General features: G+C 40.6%; 1 protein-coding gene across 1 annotated transcript in view; it reads left to right on the forward strand.

Annotated features, from left to right (window-relative positions):
- STPG2 (sperm tail PG-rich repeat containing 2) overlaps positions 1 to 17735 on the forward strand; it is an 867800-nt gene that overhangs the window by 117460 nt on the left and 732605 nt on the right. Inside the window, exon 5 of the mRNA XM_073589766.1 lies at positions 17289 to 17404. Within this exon, the coding sequence (XP_073445867.1) occupies positions 17289 to 17404 (116 nt within the window). The remainder of the gene's footprint in view (positions 1 to 17288; positions 17405 to 17735) is intronic.

Raw genomic sequence — 17735 nt, forward strand, 5'->3', positions numbered from 1 at the left:
ACGCCAAGGCATCCTGCAGCCGCTCGGACAAGCCTCTGCGAATCATAGAATCGTAGAGTTGGAAGGGACCTCCTGGGCCATCTGGTCCAACCCCCTGCTCAAAGCAGGATTCGCTAAATCATCCCAGTCAGATGTCTGTCCAGCCTCTGAAGACTTCCATTGAAGGAGAACTCACCACTTCTCGTGGCAGCTTGTTCCACTCATTGATCACTCTGTCAAAAAGTTTTTTCTAATATCTAATCTGTGTCTCCTCCCATTCAGTTTCATCCATTGCTTCTAGTCTTTCCTTGTGCAAATGAGAATAAAGTTGATCCTTCTATGTGACAGCCCTTTAGATATTTGTAGACAGCTATTAAGTCTCCTCTCAGTCTTCTCTTTTGCAAACTAAACATTCCCAAATCCTGCAACCTTTCCTCATAAGACAGGGTTTGCAGACCGGTCACCATTCTGGTCGCTCTTTTCTGAACTTGCTCCAGTTTGTTGATGTCTTTTTTAAAATGTGGTGCCCAAAACTGGACACAATATTCCAGATGAGGTCTGACCAAAGAGGAGTAGAGAGAAATAATGACTTCACGTGATCTAGACTGTATGCTTCTGTTAATACATCCTACAATTGCATTTGCCTTTTTTGCTGCTGCATCACACTGTTGACTCATATTCAGTCTGTGATCTATTAGTATGCCCAAGTCTTTTTCACATGTGCTGTTGCTTAGCCCTATTCCTCCCATTCTGTATATGCTTTTTCATTTTTATTGCCCAGATGTAGTACTTTGCATTTTTCCCTGTTAAAAACCATTCTGTTTGTTGCTGCCCACTTCTCCAGTTTATTTATATCTTTTTGAATCCTCTCTCTCTCTTCTCTAGTATTAGCTATCCCTCCTAGCTTTGTGTCATCAGCAAATTTAATCAGTTTACCCTCAATTCCTTCATCTAAATCGTTGATAAAGATGTTGAACAATACAGGGCCCAGGACAGAGCCCTGTGGTACCCCACTTGAGACATTCTTCCAACTGGATGTGCAGCCATTTACGACCACTCTTTGGGTCCGATCACTAAGCCAGTTATGAATCCACCTAACAGTTGCCTTGTCCATTCCATACTTAGACATTTTTTCAATAAGGATTGTATGAGATACTTTGTCAAATGCTTTGCTGAAGTCAAGATATACTATATCTACAGCGTCCTCGGAAAGAGTCCTCGGAGTGCGGCGTCGCTCCAGGAGACCTCTGCCGCCCAGCGGCGGAACTCAGAACAAAACCACTCAGCTGAGTGTTTCCCCTGACAGACACTCATCAACATGTCCTCTGCCAATCGCACGCGGTCAGGTTCATCATAAATGTGCCCGAGGGCCTCAAAGAATGCGTTCACTGACATACGTTCAGGAGCAGAGGAAGACAGAGAGAAAGCCCATGCTTGCGGAGCCCCCAGAAGTAGGGAAATAATGACCCCCACCCTCTGGAACTCATCCCCGGAGGAGCGGGGCCTTAGAGAAAAAAAAAGCTTGCATCCTTCTCTGAAAGACCTGAACTCCTTTTTATCCCCTGAGAAAAGTTCTGGCAATTTGACCGGAGATTCGGGGGACGCTAATGACACATCCCTACCCCCAGAACTAGAAGCCCCTGCATCGACAGCCCCCTGCACAGTAACCACCAACTGTTGCTGGGTCTGGGCCATCGTGCGTTGTTCCACATTGAGCTTATGGAACATTTGGGTAAGGTGCTTGACCTGATCAGCCAAGGCTTGTATGGGATCCATGAGGATAACGCACACTTTTTTTTTTTTTCCCTTCAGGAAAAAAAAAAACTGAAACAGTCGGTTATAATGTCAGAGACACCGCACTGCACTTGCTCATAGAGCCAGTGCGCGTGCCCTGAGTACAGAAGCCGTGCTAAAAGATACCTGTGGAGTGGCAGCAGCGGTGACAATGCGTGCTTCAAGCTAATAGTGTCAGGGACCAGTCAGCGCTGGAAAGTAAAGAGGCACGGGACCTGCGGACACTGAAAATGAGCAAGCTTGCACAGGACCTATGGTCATGTGAACGGTCATGTGGCTGCAAGGGGGCGGGGCTTAGCGTCAGAGAAGCCAGAGAACTCAGATTCAGGCAAAACAGAAGTCATGTACAGTACTGTCAAACGAGGTACAGGAGGGATAAACAGACGGTAGGTCAGACAAAGCCAAAGGTCATACACAGGATCACAGTACAGTACCAGGGAGGAGACAGAGCGGATAATCAGGGCCAAGCAGAGATCAAAACCAAACAGACATAGGAGGTACCAGGCAGAATCCAAAGCGATATCCAGGGAACAGACCGAGTCATACACAGAGAATCAAGTAACCAGAACACAGCACAAACACACTCAGGGGTCACCACACAATGCCAAGGGCAAGAGTATAACTGACAGGGATGGGAGCGTCCTGAGGCTATAAGAAGCCTCCCCCAGAACCAGGGAGAGGCCACAATCATAGCCCCAGGTGTGCAGGTAAGCCTGCACCGGGATCACAACCTTAACCCCAGAAATGCCAGTCATCAGCACTGGTTCCAGACATTAACCCCACGTGTGCGAGTCAAACCCGCACTGAGATCATGACAGCGAGAGCTAGAGTGGAATGGTTAGAGCAAAGCATATTTATCTGATCTAATGGCCCAGTCTCTGTCCATACTTAAAGGGAACCCATCACCAGAAAAAATACTATTAACCTACAGATATGGGGTTAACTGCAGATTAATAGCAAATTAACCTGGCAAGCGCCTGCACTTAGTCAAACACTGCGTAGAGAAATAAACTTTATCCCCCCCACACCAAGAAAACATACACGCCCCCATTGAAATCTCTCAGATAAAACCCCTTGAACTTAACTAAAATTAACTCTTTAGGGGCCAAACACTTTGCTTGCCAATATCTCAGAGACAAAGAGGCAAAATAAAAAAAGTAAACAGTTTTATTCCACTCTGCATTCACTATTACATCCTGTGTCCATTCCATCATGAAAATTTGGCTTTAATCATTCCTTTTGAATATTGACATACATCAAAATACATAAAGCATTAGTGTTGTTGTTAAATGCTTAACATCCCCATTGCAAAGTGTCATTTATTTTGAGATCTAGAGAAGATTTTTAGGCAACATGGACTACAAACTATATGTGTGAAAAATAACAAAACCATGTAATCTATTCAGTCATTATAAATAAATCATGGAAACGACTTATTATTACAGTAGGTAATGGTATTTAGTAGTAAAGCTCCCATGCACATTAAAGTTAGCCAAACTCTATAATATTGGGGAATTGTGATGATCTTAGGATCAAAAGTCACGGCAGAACTTCCGGTTTGTGGGATCCCAGCATGCAGAGTAGGATCCACAATAACCTTTGTGCTAACCAAGCACTGCCACATCTTTTACTAGGCAGTGATCGCTCATCGCTCTAAGGACCTTACAGTCTGATCACTGCTTAGTAAATGATAAGGCGGCGTTAGGTTAGTGCAACGAGTGAGCTCTCACATTAACGCCTGAGATCTTTCATCTTCACAGTGAAAGAGGCCGCGGATGGTTGTGGGATTCCGCTCTGCATGCCGGGATCCTATAACCCAGTAGTTCGGGCCCAACTTTTGCTGGAAAGTTTGGCCCTTCACGGAATGTTCTGGTCATATTTGACAATAGCTTATGTTTAGAAAAATCACCAGGCTGTGTCTGACGACTCTTATTACATAAAAAAGGGCAGTCCTAGATTTGTGATAAGTACTGGGAATTTAGGACATTCTGAAGCTTTGCCTTCCTGGCTCAATTCTAAGCTTGGTGCCCCTTTCTTCTGATTGACTAATCGCTTACTAGCTTGGCTCGCTTACTAGCTTGGCTGCACAGCCATAGATTTGTCAGTCAAGCAGAGGTAGGTGGCATTATGCAAGGAATATAAATCAGGAGGCACAGGAACAGGAAAGTGCTTCTGCACACCCAAAGCACTACAGCCTCATTTGAACACAGATTAAAGCTTAGTTTTTTTTTTCAGTAATGCAGCAACAGAATGCCTTACATATTAAAGACCTTCATGATCATGTAGGCAGTTTGGGGATGGTGTTGGGGGGGGGGGGGTATAGTGCCATGGTGACAGATTCCCATTAAAGTCAAGGTACAACCAAAATCTACATAACTTGCATTTCTCTCTTGCAATATGATTACAAATATTCTGTGTACCGCACAATTATCGGTACAAACTTTAAATACTCTACTTTTCATTCTGCAATCAAATGATAACATTGATGCCTTTAAGGGATCTGCCTTGAAACTAATGTAAAATGTCTCCTTATAAAGGAAGCTATTGATTTATTTCATAAGACATTACAATCTGGCACACGACTCCAAACGATATATCAATGTAGCTGTTCTTCAAGTATGTGTTTTTTTTTTACTCCTTAAACAATTTCAGCAGCATGTATTCATTTTATCCTCTAAACTTGTTCAGTAGTAAATTATTTGAAAGAATGAACATTTGTATTCCTATCTCCTATGGTGAGGGCTCCAGAAGCCAAATTGGACAGTAATGTACCCCGCAGTATTAATTTTCACTTCTGAATAATGTATGAGTGTCATTGGAAAAGGTGATAAACATGAATATGATCTAAGCTGATTCCTTTTTCTTTATTTTGACAAGAATATCCGCATGGAGTATTATATTTACTACTGAGAGGCAGAGTCAGATATATTGCTTGTACACAATATAGCACGGGATTAGGAGACACAGCCATCTAAATCAATTTGATACTTTGTCATATTATTTATAATTTTTTAACTTCAATGTGCTCCTTATAATGGCATATGTATGGGAACTTAAAGCAATATTTAGTTCCTAATAATCTTACTATATAATGGTAAACATATATGTTTGCATTGCAAGTTTATGTGATTAATATATTATAAGGCTATGAAGTTAATTATGTTACTTAGTATATCACACATTTGTTAAGAATTAGGCAATGTTCACATTAGCACCATGGATATTCTTCTTATTGTAAAGCTTTTTGCTAAATTGTGAATAAGCAAACTAATACAGTGGAGTGTAAACTCTATAAAATATAATATGTAAAACACTGAGTATTGTATATATATCTAGTGATGTAATGATCACAGTAGTGATGTAGTAGCTTTCTCATTAAGGGGAATCTGTCGCCAAAATCGTACTGACTAAACCGTGACTTAATGTCAATAATCAAGATCTGCTATTTTTAAAGGGGTTTTCCTACTAATTCCCTTCTAAAGGTATTAAAGGGAGTTTGTCATGTGAAAAAAAATATTAATTTGTAAATATGGGGTTAATCTGCAGGTTAATAGTATTCTGAAGCTGCCTGGTGCCTGCACTGAAAGACCAGCTGCTGGGAGGAAATTAACTTTATTCCTTCTCGCAGCCTTGGGATTTCAGTTAAAGGGGTGTGTCGGCGTGACTTCAGTCACTGCTCAGTACACAGTGAGCACTGGCTGAATCCATGCCTGGCTTGGACTGGCAGCCGGCTCAGCACTGATGCACTGTAGAGCTGGCTGTGGGCTTCACCACATGGTCCTCCATTGTTCACTTGAACAGTAGATTGGAGTTCCCTGTTCTACTACAGGACATGACTGGGTTTAGGTGGAGTTTGGATGGAACTATAATTGAGAATGCCACTGTATTCAAAATGTTTGCGTCTGCAGGAAACACATTGTATATGAAGGTAAATGATTCCAGGGTCGGACATACCATTGGTGCAACCTGTACCACCAGGGGTCCAAGAGGTAAGAGGACCCACTTCTATCTCCACAGTAGGTAGAATTGTGCATCTTGATGAGCTATTGGACTGCAAATGGACCATACGTTGTTCTTGTACGAGGGCGCTCCTGTGTCTGTGTCCACAACTGACTTAGTGGTAAATAAAAAAATAATGAGTGCTTGTTATTCCAACCCATAAAGAGCGGAGATCACAGATAACAGCATGTACAGTACGTAAACAAAAGTGCCTGATATACCCACAATACAACTGAGGCACCAGTCAGGCGACTGTCCCTTATCAATAATTTTAACATCATATTTTGTAGCACTATAAGAGGAGAATTTGGTTTATTACATATGTATTGAGTATATATTAGAAAAACCATAATCACACTAACATTAAACAAACAGCAATATAAGATGCAAAAATGTAATGTGAATTTTTGAAAAGGCACATTAAAAGGCAAACAATATAAAGTAACAGGGTGCCAAAGTAGCAAATAACCTGTACATTATCCCAATACGACAACTAATAACCCAGACCAAGAGTGACGAAGAGATGCACAATATAAAAACCATGTTTATTGAGACATTAATATAAAACAGAACACTAAAAAAGCAGAATGCCTTATAGGGAACGTTGAGATGACCAGTGATGGTAGAACATACCTCTGCTACTTCTGGGGGTGCTCACACACTGATCTGCAAGCCTTCAAGGCTGGCGTCTCACAAAGCATTTCCAAGAAGATTATTGATGAAGAGGCGGGCACCACAAGCGTCATCAGTAACTCCAGTCCCTATTCAGCGCTGATTGGAGGTCATTTCATTTAAATATATGTTTCCCTCACCCTGACACCCCCCCAGAAAAAGCAGGCGGAAAAATGCTCGTCGGGGTGAGGGGATGCTGAGCAGATCTTTCTGAAATGTTTGGAAATCTTCTACGCACAGTCCAGAGATTGTTATATCAGACTGGCCATGGTAGGGTATTAAGGTGTATAGTGTATTCTTGCACCTTGCCTTGCACTCAAGGAAGGATATAGCGGTGTATAGCGGATTCTGGCACCTTGCCTTATTTAGTTTGCACTCTCCTTCATGGTTTAACCCTTTACCATTAGGCCATATCTATATTAAGGATTGATTTAGCTATATGTTAGATTCACTATTATGTTTGGACTTTGTGCGATAGTTATTACTTAAGGCTGCCTTTATCTGGTGTGAGTTTACACTGCTATAGTGTTGTTATCCTTTTGACTTGACATTCTGCTGTGATTTCCTATTTTTCTTATGATTGCAGATGGGGGGGTCACTGTATTATTATTATAACACCCAATCTATGAGTACATTGTTTCATATTTGATGTTGTACCATTACTGATCATCTCAGCATCCCCTATATGGCATTCTTCTTTTTAAGTGTTATGTTTTATATTATGTCTCAATAAACATTGTATTTATATTATGGATTTCTTTGTCACTCAGCCCAACGCACTCTTCGTCTGGGTTATTAGTTGTCGCATTTAGTAGAAAGTGCCATTCCATATAATTTGTGGACTTTAGTGTTTAACATTATCCCAATAACCTGTGAAGATCGACCCATTTACACAATTCTAAAGTATACAGGGCAGAAAGGGAGCTAATACAGATGAGTGACAGAGATCACTGCTTACCATGGCCCAAAACTGATGGTCATCTTCATCAACTCTCTTTTTTTCCTCTCCACACTGAAGGTGACCCATCCACCATTCACAGTAAATAGATGATAAATGCCATTTGTGGAAAAAAATGTGTGTTGGGTTCATGCCCTATGGCTTCTTTCACGCACTATCTACCTCATTCTAAATCATATAGAAGATCATGCTGTTATTTCCTAGATGAAAGTGACCGTAACAGCTAATACATGTTGCCCCTTCCAGGGGCCGCATATATCAGGCATTGGTTTGCATGAACCCAGCTAGGTAAGCTTGACTCTGATAAGTTTCAGATACATATACTTTGTAAGTCTTTGGGTGGCAAGTCACGCTGTAGACTAGTCAGACAGGCTGATCCTCGGCGGCTTCTTCCTACCAGCTGCCCTGGATTGATATGTCTGTCAATCCAGGGCAGCATGCAGTAAGAGGCCACTGGGGACCAGCCCATCTGACTAGTCTACAGCGTGACTTGGTCCCTGAAGGCTTACAGGTATGTGGGGTAATATGGAGCCCATGCGTCACACACCCAGCCACTACTCAGATGTCCTTGATAAAGACCTAATATAGGTTGAAAAGTTGGGCTACAGCTGTTTCTCCTATTTGGTGCTGGACCTAAATAAAAACACAATTTCAGCAAGTTACTTTACCTCTCTATTTTTCGGTGCTGAGGTTATTGCTACAAACGGATCAGCATAATTGGAGTGATTTTCTCAGATGAGAGCAAATTGGTTGTGTGACCCCAGCTATAAAGTGTTTTCTTTTAGCTAGTGCTATTTTCTTTTCTTACAAATAAAACTCCCAAGTTCTAGTTTCCTCATTCTGTGGTACCAGGTAAGGACTTGGGCTGAAATTCAGCCCTGGCATTAGAAACCACGCAGGCCCATATTGTCCCTGTCCCCAAGCACCAGATGGGATATATTACTAATATTACCCTGGATGGAGGAAAGGAGGATTTACTACAAGACCAATATTTCTAATGATACCTGTGGCCTGCCGGGGTAAGTGACGGAGTCAGCAACTTTGTGCTTTATCACAACTCTTAACAGTATGGGTATCTTGTGAACACGATATACTGTAGTTAACAATGTAGTAGACAAGGCAGCCCATGACCAGACAGGCCCTTCTGACATTTACCAGAATTGCCAGATGGCCAGTCCGGCCCTGTGTGGTACTATTGTGACCACAGTAGTTGTGCTATGAAGATGATGTGTGATGAAGAAAGCAATTGTTTTTTATTAAACTGTTCAATGACGGGGTGTGCGCGTGTGTTGCTTTTATGTGATAAAAGATGGATTATAAGCATGAAGTTCCTTAGTTAAAACTATGAGCTACCACATATGACAAAACAGTCACAATTAAACTGCTAGTTGTGCTAATTTGGTGTCTCTGGACATTGGGATTGGAGTCATAATAATGCAAATGACCTGATAAAAAATTACATCTCATTCAGATTAATGGAAAGTACTTTACACAATTTCTGAACATAAATATGATTTTGGGCAGGAAATCTATAACAGAGGCCCTTCATCTAAGAACTAAACAGTGCAATTTTCCTAGCAAGACATGGAATTGCTTTCCGCTGATAGTTCCGACACTGACATATGAGGTAGGGCTGGAAACACACTGTGATCTACCTGTGTGCAGCCATACTGGAAAACAGTCCATTAGTGACTAAATGAATGCACTCCAAGACTTTTAATTCTTTGCTGAATCTATTTCCATATTTAATTGTGAAGAGTCAAAGGAAAAAGTGGCAAAGCACCTCTTCATCCATTTCGTTGTCACCGGGAGTGGCGATTAGTAATTCTTCTTGGGGTTATATTACAATGTTCACTTAAAATAATGTAGCTCCTTGCTGAGTTTGCTTCAATTAAGCCATATTTTATTGGTAATGACTTACCAAGCTGACAGTGACCTTGGAGTGGATATTGTCAACACTTCTTGGCACAAAGTACGTGATGATTTAGGGTTATTAATAGAGCATCAATTTATTCCTCTGTCCACGTCAGTATTTTTAAAAGGCTATTTAATTCAATTACAAATGTGATTTTTTTTCTAAAGTACCTGAGTAATGCTTATTGCTTGGGTTTCTCAGTTAAGTACTAGTCAATTTATATTATTTTAATGCAACGATTTCGGCCAACGTATGATGACATAGATTTTTTTTAATGTGCTCAATTCTAAAAGAATAGGCTCTTGTCAAACCACTTAGGAAAGGGAAATACGCTTTGGTCTCCTGTTCTTATAATTACGATAAATGTGCATTGAACCTACTGTATCTACAGATCAATAAAAGCTATATGTAGGTAAAATCTTGCAAAGGATATATTATATTCTTGCAATATATAAGAACAGACTAAGCAGTTTTATTTTTGCAGCCAAATGATTATGGAGGTAATAGCTGGAAATACATCTTGTTTGTCATTGCCTTTGGTGGCATTAATGGAGAATAATTATGCGGTTGTTGGACCACTACTTATTTTTTTCTTTTGTTTTTTACTTACCCATTGCTGAGATTAACAAATAAAGGTTATTCTAATGAATTACAGCATATCACAAAAGAAAGAAGCGAATGCTCATTTGTTATCTCTGAAACAGCACCTCTAATTCTTACGGTAAATTGGTCACAACTATCCATTTGTACATCTAGCAGTGTTCAATAAATATCATTATTTTACTTCTTGTAAGATACTTGTAAGACACTGAGCTCTGTAGTGTTAGACAGTTCTAGTCATACCTCAGCTAGTTTTCTTTGCTGAAATTTGATTAACCACTTCAACACCAGGTGTAAGATACCACAACAGAAAGGGGCAGAAGATTGCGGCATCTGGTTACACGAACTCCTGCACTGATTAGAACTACCTTACCATCCTTTTAAGAGTGCAGATTTTCCTTGCTCTGGCATTGCAAGGGTTAATCAGTTCAGTGGATTTGCTGGAGCTCGCCATCCTAATTTGTCTCAGCTGTTCTGTGTTCGGTTGGCCACTTTCTTCTGGTATGTATGCTTGCCACTGGCATTTTGGAGTTGCCAGTGATAGTTACAACTTCCTTGTTTGGTGGTGAAGGAGAGTTCTGAATTAGTAGCAGTCGATTGCTGTAGTTTAAATAGTTACATTGTTACATGCAGTTCAAACCATAAATTTACATATACTTTATAAAAAGACACATATGCACATTTTTCTCAATATCTGACATGAATTTAGAATAAACTTTTCCAGTTTTAGGTCAATTAGGATTACCATAATTATTGATATTTGCCAAATGCCAAAATACTGAGAGAGAGAGAGAGAATGTTTTAAGGCATTTTTATTACTTACTGCAAAGTCAAACGTTTACATACACTAAGATTACTATTCCTTTAAATAATTCGGGACTGTCCATATGATGCTGTCATGTGTTTGGAAGCTTCTGAGGTTTTTTGGCCACATCTGAGTTAATTAGAGACACACCTGTGGATGTATTTTAAAGCACACCTGAAACACACTGCTTCTTTGTGTAGCATCATGGGAAAGTCTCAAGAAATCAGCCAAGATATCAGGAAGAGAATTGTGGACTTGCCCAAGTCTTGCTCATCCTTGGGTACAATTTCAAGATACCTGAAAGTGTCTTGTTCATCTGTATAAACAATTATACGCAAGTACAAACAAGATGGGAATGTCCAGCCATCATATCACTCAGGAAGGAGACAGGTTCTGTGTCCCAGAGATGAACGTGCTTTGGTCCGACATGTGCATAGCAACCCAAGAGCAAAAGCATAAGACCTTGTGACAATGATGGTGTAAGCTACTAAAATTGTGTCAATATCATAGTGAAACAAGTACTGTATCAACATGGGCTGAAAGGCCACTCTATCAGGAAATATAAAAAAGCCAGATTAATGTTTGCAAATGCACACAGGAACAAATACCTTAATGTTTGGAGACATGTCTTGTGGTCTGTTGAAACTAAAATTTAACTTTTTGGGCATAGTGACCATCGTTATGCTTGAAGGAAAAAGGGAGATGCTTGGAAGCCTAAGAACACCATACCAACTGTGAAACACGGGGGTGTCAGCATCATCTTGAGGGTTTGTTTTGCTGCAGAAGGGACGGGTGCACTTCACAAAATAGATGGCATCATGAGAAAGGAAGACTATGTGTCAATACTGAAGCAACATCTCAAGACATCAGCCAGGAAGTTAAAGCTTGGGCGGAAATGGGTCTCCCAAATGAACAATGACCCGAAGAATACTGCCAAAATGGTAACAAAGTGGCTTAAGGATAACAAAGTCAATGTTTTGGAGTGACCATCACAAAGCCCTGATCTCATTCCTATTGAAAATTTATGGACAAAGCTGAAAATGCTGGGGCGAGCAAGGTGACCAACAACCCTGGATCAGTTACACCAGTTTTATCAGGAGGAATGGGCCCAAATTCTGACCAACTATTGTGAAAAGCTTGTGGAAGGATATCTCAAAAATTTGCCCGAAGTCATTCAGTTTAAGGGCAAATACTAATGAAATGTATGCAAACTTTTGACTTTGCAGTAAGTCATAAAAATGCCTTAAAACATTCTCTCTCATTATTCTGGCATTTGTCAAATATTAGTCATTATGGTAATCCTAACTGACCTAAAATGGGAAAGGTTTATTCTGATTTCATGTCAGATATTGAGAAAAACATGCATATATGTCTGTTTATATAGTGTATACAAACTTCTGGTTTCCGGTTAGCATTTAGTGAACATGGGAAATTAAACAAAAAAACTGATGTGGAATTGCACTTTTTTGCAATTTCTCTGCACTTCGAATTTGTTTCCCATTTTCCTGTACACTATATGGTAAAATCAATGGTATAGTTAAAAAATGCAACTCATCACACAAGAAACAAGCCCCCACATGACCGTATTGACGGAAAAATAAAAAAGTTTTGGCTCTGGGAAGAAGATGAGCAAAAAATGAAAATGCAAAAATGGAAAATCACAAGGGAGGTGTTAATAAATTCTTTTCACCGTTGTTTTTCCCTGTAACTGGGGCTCGTATATGAGCCTCAATTACATTGGAAATTCAGCCTCCTGTCACCACAGCAGAGCTGACTCAAGCTCCTATGACCCAGCAGCTCCTACTCTCTCCCAATACCCAGCAATCCCATGATCGCTGGGCTTGAAGGAGGAAGCACTGATAGCCATTCCTATACTCTATCCACAATGCTGGATCAGTGCTGAGTATACAACGATCTGGAAAGCAGATGCAATAATGAATTCTCTCTACCTTTACTGGGATTCCAGCTGTGTCTGACTACTGGCTCTCCACTCCCAAACTAAATATATCATGAAATGCCAGCAAAACCCTTGACAAGCAGCAACTTACATCAAGAAAACTGAGAGGCCAATCGTGCACATCTCATGGTAGTGTGTAGCACAATAATGTTTTTTTAATGCTTATAAATAATATCAGACCATTTTTCTTTTCAGCTTGTCAAACGTTTACATACACTAAGATTACTATGCCTTTAAATAATTCGTGACCGTCCATATGATGCTGTCATGTGTTTGGAAGCGTCTGAGGTTTTTTGGCCACATCTGAGTTAATTAGAGACACACCTGTGGATGTATTTTAATGCACACCTGAAACACACTGCTTCTTTGTGTAGCATCATGGGAAAGTCTCAAGAAATCAGCCAAGATATCAGGAAGAGAGTTGTGGACTTGCACAAGTCTTGCTCATCCTTGGGTACAATTTCAAGATACCTGAAAGTGTCTTGTTCATCTGTATAAACAATTATAAGCAAGTACAAACAAGATGGGAATGTCCAGCCATCATATCGCTTAGGAAGGAGACAGGTTCTGTGTCCCAGAGATGAACGTTCTGTCTTGTCCCCATTGTGAATAGAACCTGAAATGTAATCCAATGCTTGCCAAAGTAAATTGTTGTACATGTTATGGACCATAATTTAGTTGTGGAGGACCCAGGGATAAGGTTACAACCAGCTAGTATTGTTTTAAAACTACTTCATGTCACTCACTTCTGATAGCAGCACTTCCAAAGAGGCCGACTTGTCGCTAGTCACTACCATATGGGCTTACACAATTTGGTTAAAATGAGCAATAATTAACTCACATTTCTAAGTATAGTCTATGTACTAGTAATACAGTCCAACATTCATATAATCAAGTCACCTGCATCTGTACTTTTATTTCATTTTGCCAGGAGGTGTATGTCAGCTTAATTTTCTACAACACAATGTGCTCAGTACAGCACGCTTGTCTGCTTGTCACTATTGGAATTTTCCACCATAATTTGAAACCTAAATCTTGCCAAATCAGACAAGGTGATTTTCTGGATTTGTTTTCTCATTTTGGCTCTCATAGTTGTGGTCTATGATGTCAATTACAGGCCTCTCTCATCTTTTTAAGTGGGAGAACTTGCACAATTGGTGGCTGATTAAATACTTTTTTCCACAACGGTATCACTATAGCAGGACGAGACACTTGTGAGCATGCAGGTTCAATGTTGAAAATATAAAAGCAGACATAGTCACAATGCGAGTTCTTATAACCTTCTAAGTGAAATAAGTTGGTGTCACTTATCTTGCGGTAAATAACACCGCATCCCGATGCATTTCTCCCCTCAAAGTTGAAGTCAGGGGTTCATCAGGCGATTAAGGGTGAAGGGCTCCGATCAGCTCCTGTCACTCAGACCACATGTCATAAGGTCTTGAATGTGTTTGTGATTCCTATGGGTAGTGCTGTCTTTTCAAGAGGTGCCGCTGAATAATCCGGAAATGAGGTAATGCCGGTCATATGAGTCCGGAAGGGAAAGCCTTGTCCTAGGTGGAACGCACACCGTGCTCCAACAAAGGGGCAAGCCGCCAGCATGTGACTGGAAATGACATAAGGTCGGTTATATGATCGGTATAATGAGAGCATAGTATGTCCTGGTGGAACGCATAATGCGCTCCACCAGAAAAAGCATTGGGCTATTACATGTGACTGGAAGTTATGTAAAACCGGTCACATAATCGCTATAGTAAGGAGGTAATATGTACTGGTGGAATGAATAATGCGCCACACCAGGGGGCCTAGAAGATGGGGCCAATACAGTAAATAAAGACACCCATGGCTGGTAGGAGATCCTACAGCCGCATCAATATATAATGTGTAGTACTAATATAGTATGTGGCCAAGAAACATAGCATAGAAATGGACCACATAATATTTGATTATATAAATTAATGGGATGCAAAGCACAGAAAAACAGTGGGTACAGAAAGTATTCAGACCCCTTTAAATTTTTCACTCTTTGTTTCATTGCAGCCATTTGGTAAATTCAAAAAAGTTCTTTTTTTCTCATTAATGTACACTCTGCACCTCATCTTGACTGGAAAAAAAAAATAGAAATGTAGAAATTTTTGCTGATTTATTAAAAAAGATAAACTGAAATATCACATGGTCATAAGTATTCAGACCCTTTGCTCAGAAACTCATATTTAAGTCACATGCTGTCCATTTCCTTGTGATCCTTCTTGAGATGGTTCTACTCCTTCATTGGAGTCCAGCTGTGTTTAATTAAACTGATAGGACTTGATTTGTAAAGGCACACACCTGTGTATATAAGACCTCACAGCGCATTTTTGTTTATTTATTTTTTTGTTTACACAAAGTGTGTATTTATTAATGTGATATTTTTTATTATTATTTTGTAATTTTTTGTACACATGTTTGCATTTTTTTAACTTTTTTAAACTTTTATACTTAGACCCTTTATGGGACTTTCACTTTTTTTTACTTTGATTGTAGGTATAATGCATTGCAATGCACTAGCTTTCTGTAGCTTGGTGACCCATGGGTCGTCATGATGACCCCAGGTCACCATGACAACGATCGGACCCCTGCAATGATGCACTCGATTGCAGCATTTAAGGGGTTAACAGCCAGGGACGGCGCTGACACTGCTCCTGGCTGTTAGGGCAGATGCTCAGCCACTGGCAAAACTGGGCTGCTGCACTGATCAGGCAGGAAGTGCTGATATTTCAGCATCTCCTGCTTGATCATGCTTTGATCATTTAATCAGCGATCTGGGTGTGGGGACCAACAGCTTGGGTCCCTGCTCCTCTTCCCGTGCCTCCAAGCTGTCATTGACAGCTGTCAACACTGAACTATCACTGCATTAAATGCAGTGACAGTTCAAAGTCAAGATGGACAGAGCACGTCCTGGTGCCAATGGGGTCAATGGTCTATTTTCTTTTCATTGATACGATTATTCAGTGCACATAGAATATAATTGTTCTTGGCAGCACATCTCCTTTTTACACAGGATGATGTGCTGCTGATAGTGATGATTTCAATACCAGCATTAATAATCCAGTCACCTGGCAAATAAGAATTATGCTTATTCATCAAGTCATTGCGGGCATGAATAAACAAACGGATAACATACAAGTCAGATTTCTAGCAAATGGTCAGTCTTGATTATTGTCTCATCTAAATGGACCTTAAAGCTTTATTCCCAACTTGTCTCTTGAGCAGCTTACCATGTAGCAATCTCCTTATTTCCTGCTGTCTGACAGGGTGCGCTTTCCTTGAGTGTCAGTTCTGATGAAAAGCAGAGCTTTGGGGTACCATTACACATAGTGATGCTCCAGCTATCCCGACAACGATACGACCTGGTAAGGATCACTGGTACGTCGCTACATGATCACTAGTAAGCTGTCAAACAGGCAGATCTATTCAATGACGCAGCAATGATACGGCGATCCATGTAACGACCTCGGCGGTTGTTGGGACCTTGTCACACAGCAGCTATTCTGACAACTCACGCCTGCGTCCCTGAGTTCTGCGTCGCCAAGAGGTCGCTCGTCGGTGTCAAACACAGCGATGCATGCTGGCCAGGGGGACGCCAACGATCAAAAATGGCCTAGGACTTTCGAGCATGATCAGTGATATCCAGCAGGCGGACGGTCGCCGCTATGTGTCACACGTAGCGACATCGCTGGCGAGGTCGCTGTTGCATCACAAAACCTGTGAAGTTTCAGCGATCTCGCTATCGATCTTGTTATGTGAGATGGGACCTTTAGTGTTAATAGAACTATCGAGTTCAACAGAAAAGTCTGCTGTAACACATTCAGCTGTCTGTGGTTTGTTCTGGAGGGTACAGTGTTATCACCATGTTTACATATAGAGATAAAAGTGCATTTAAACAATCAAATGGTTCAGGAAACTGGGAACTGTGATTAGAAGACCTGCTCTAGAAGCAGCTAATGGTGAGGGCTGGTGATTTTGCAAGATATATAACAGCAACTTGTCAGGAGCTGAGAGGGAGGGTGAGGGAGGTGAGCACCTAACTACGGTACAGAAATCAATGAGCTTGAGAATGCTGCCTGGTATATTAGGAGTTAACTCCATTACTGGAATGTAACTACAGCACACAGTCAACCAAGCACTAGTGGCCAAGCTCTTCATAACCAAGCAGAACCCTATTTAAGATAAAAGCTCTCACATCAGGAGAATGTCAGCAGATAAAAAAGTTATTTACAAACTTGCTTATTGTTATTTTTGTTTTGGCCTGTGTTCACGTTAACATCATAGTCATGAAAACTATATCTTATCTGTTTTCAAACAAATCTCAATGTAACCCCAATGGCCTAAAATGGGGTCCATCAGGTTTTAGATGCCCTTTTGATATTTTTGATTGCAAAAACAGTGCTGCAGTCTTGAACCCCTAATTGAAATCTAAAAATGCTAGTCTGACCAGAGCCATAAAGACCTTTACAAGATTCTAGTTCCTTGTCTTACTGATCATCTTGACATAGCCTTTAAGTGTTAAACATGATAAAACACCTATAAAATGGAGAATAAGATTCATATTTTGGTTCCATTTCGCCAACAGGCAGATGCATATGCAACACAGAAATACCGAGGTGTGCACTTTTCAAAGTATTCAGGGAAGAGAACTGAATTTGAAAACCATGATGGACCTGGCCCAGGAGAATATGACATAGATCAGTAAGTGTGATATTTTGTTCCAAGCTTTTCATTAACTCTTACTTGCCACTTATTATTGTGCTTACACGATAACAGATCCAGAGTGCTTTGATTTGCTGAAGAGACATTTAGATGGGTATTTATGCTGCAGCTTGTAGCACTGGCAGTTTTTATTGCATTGTGAATTACACTCTCGCATTTAACTGCTATAGTGTTGTAATAGGAACTGTCAAAACCAGTTTTCGTATAATGCATAATGGATAATATAGCCTTCATAAAAGAACTGAAGTAAGGGACTAGAGCCAGAAATTGAAGCCAAGCTGTGCCAAGGGATCGTGTACTTCTATGGAAG

This window comes from Dendrobates tinctorius, unplaced genomic scaffold (genome assembly GCF_039654945.1).
Source record: "Dendrobates tinctorius isolate UK_male_01 unplaced genomic scaffold, ASM3965494v1 ptg000011l, whole genome shotgun sequence".
Taxonomy (NCBI): domain Eukaryota; kingdom Metazoa; phylum Chordata; class Amphibia; order Anura; family Dendrobatidae; genus Dendrobates; species Dendrobates tinctorius.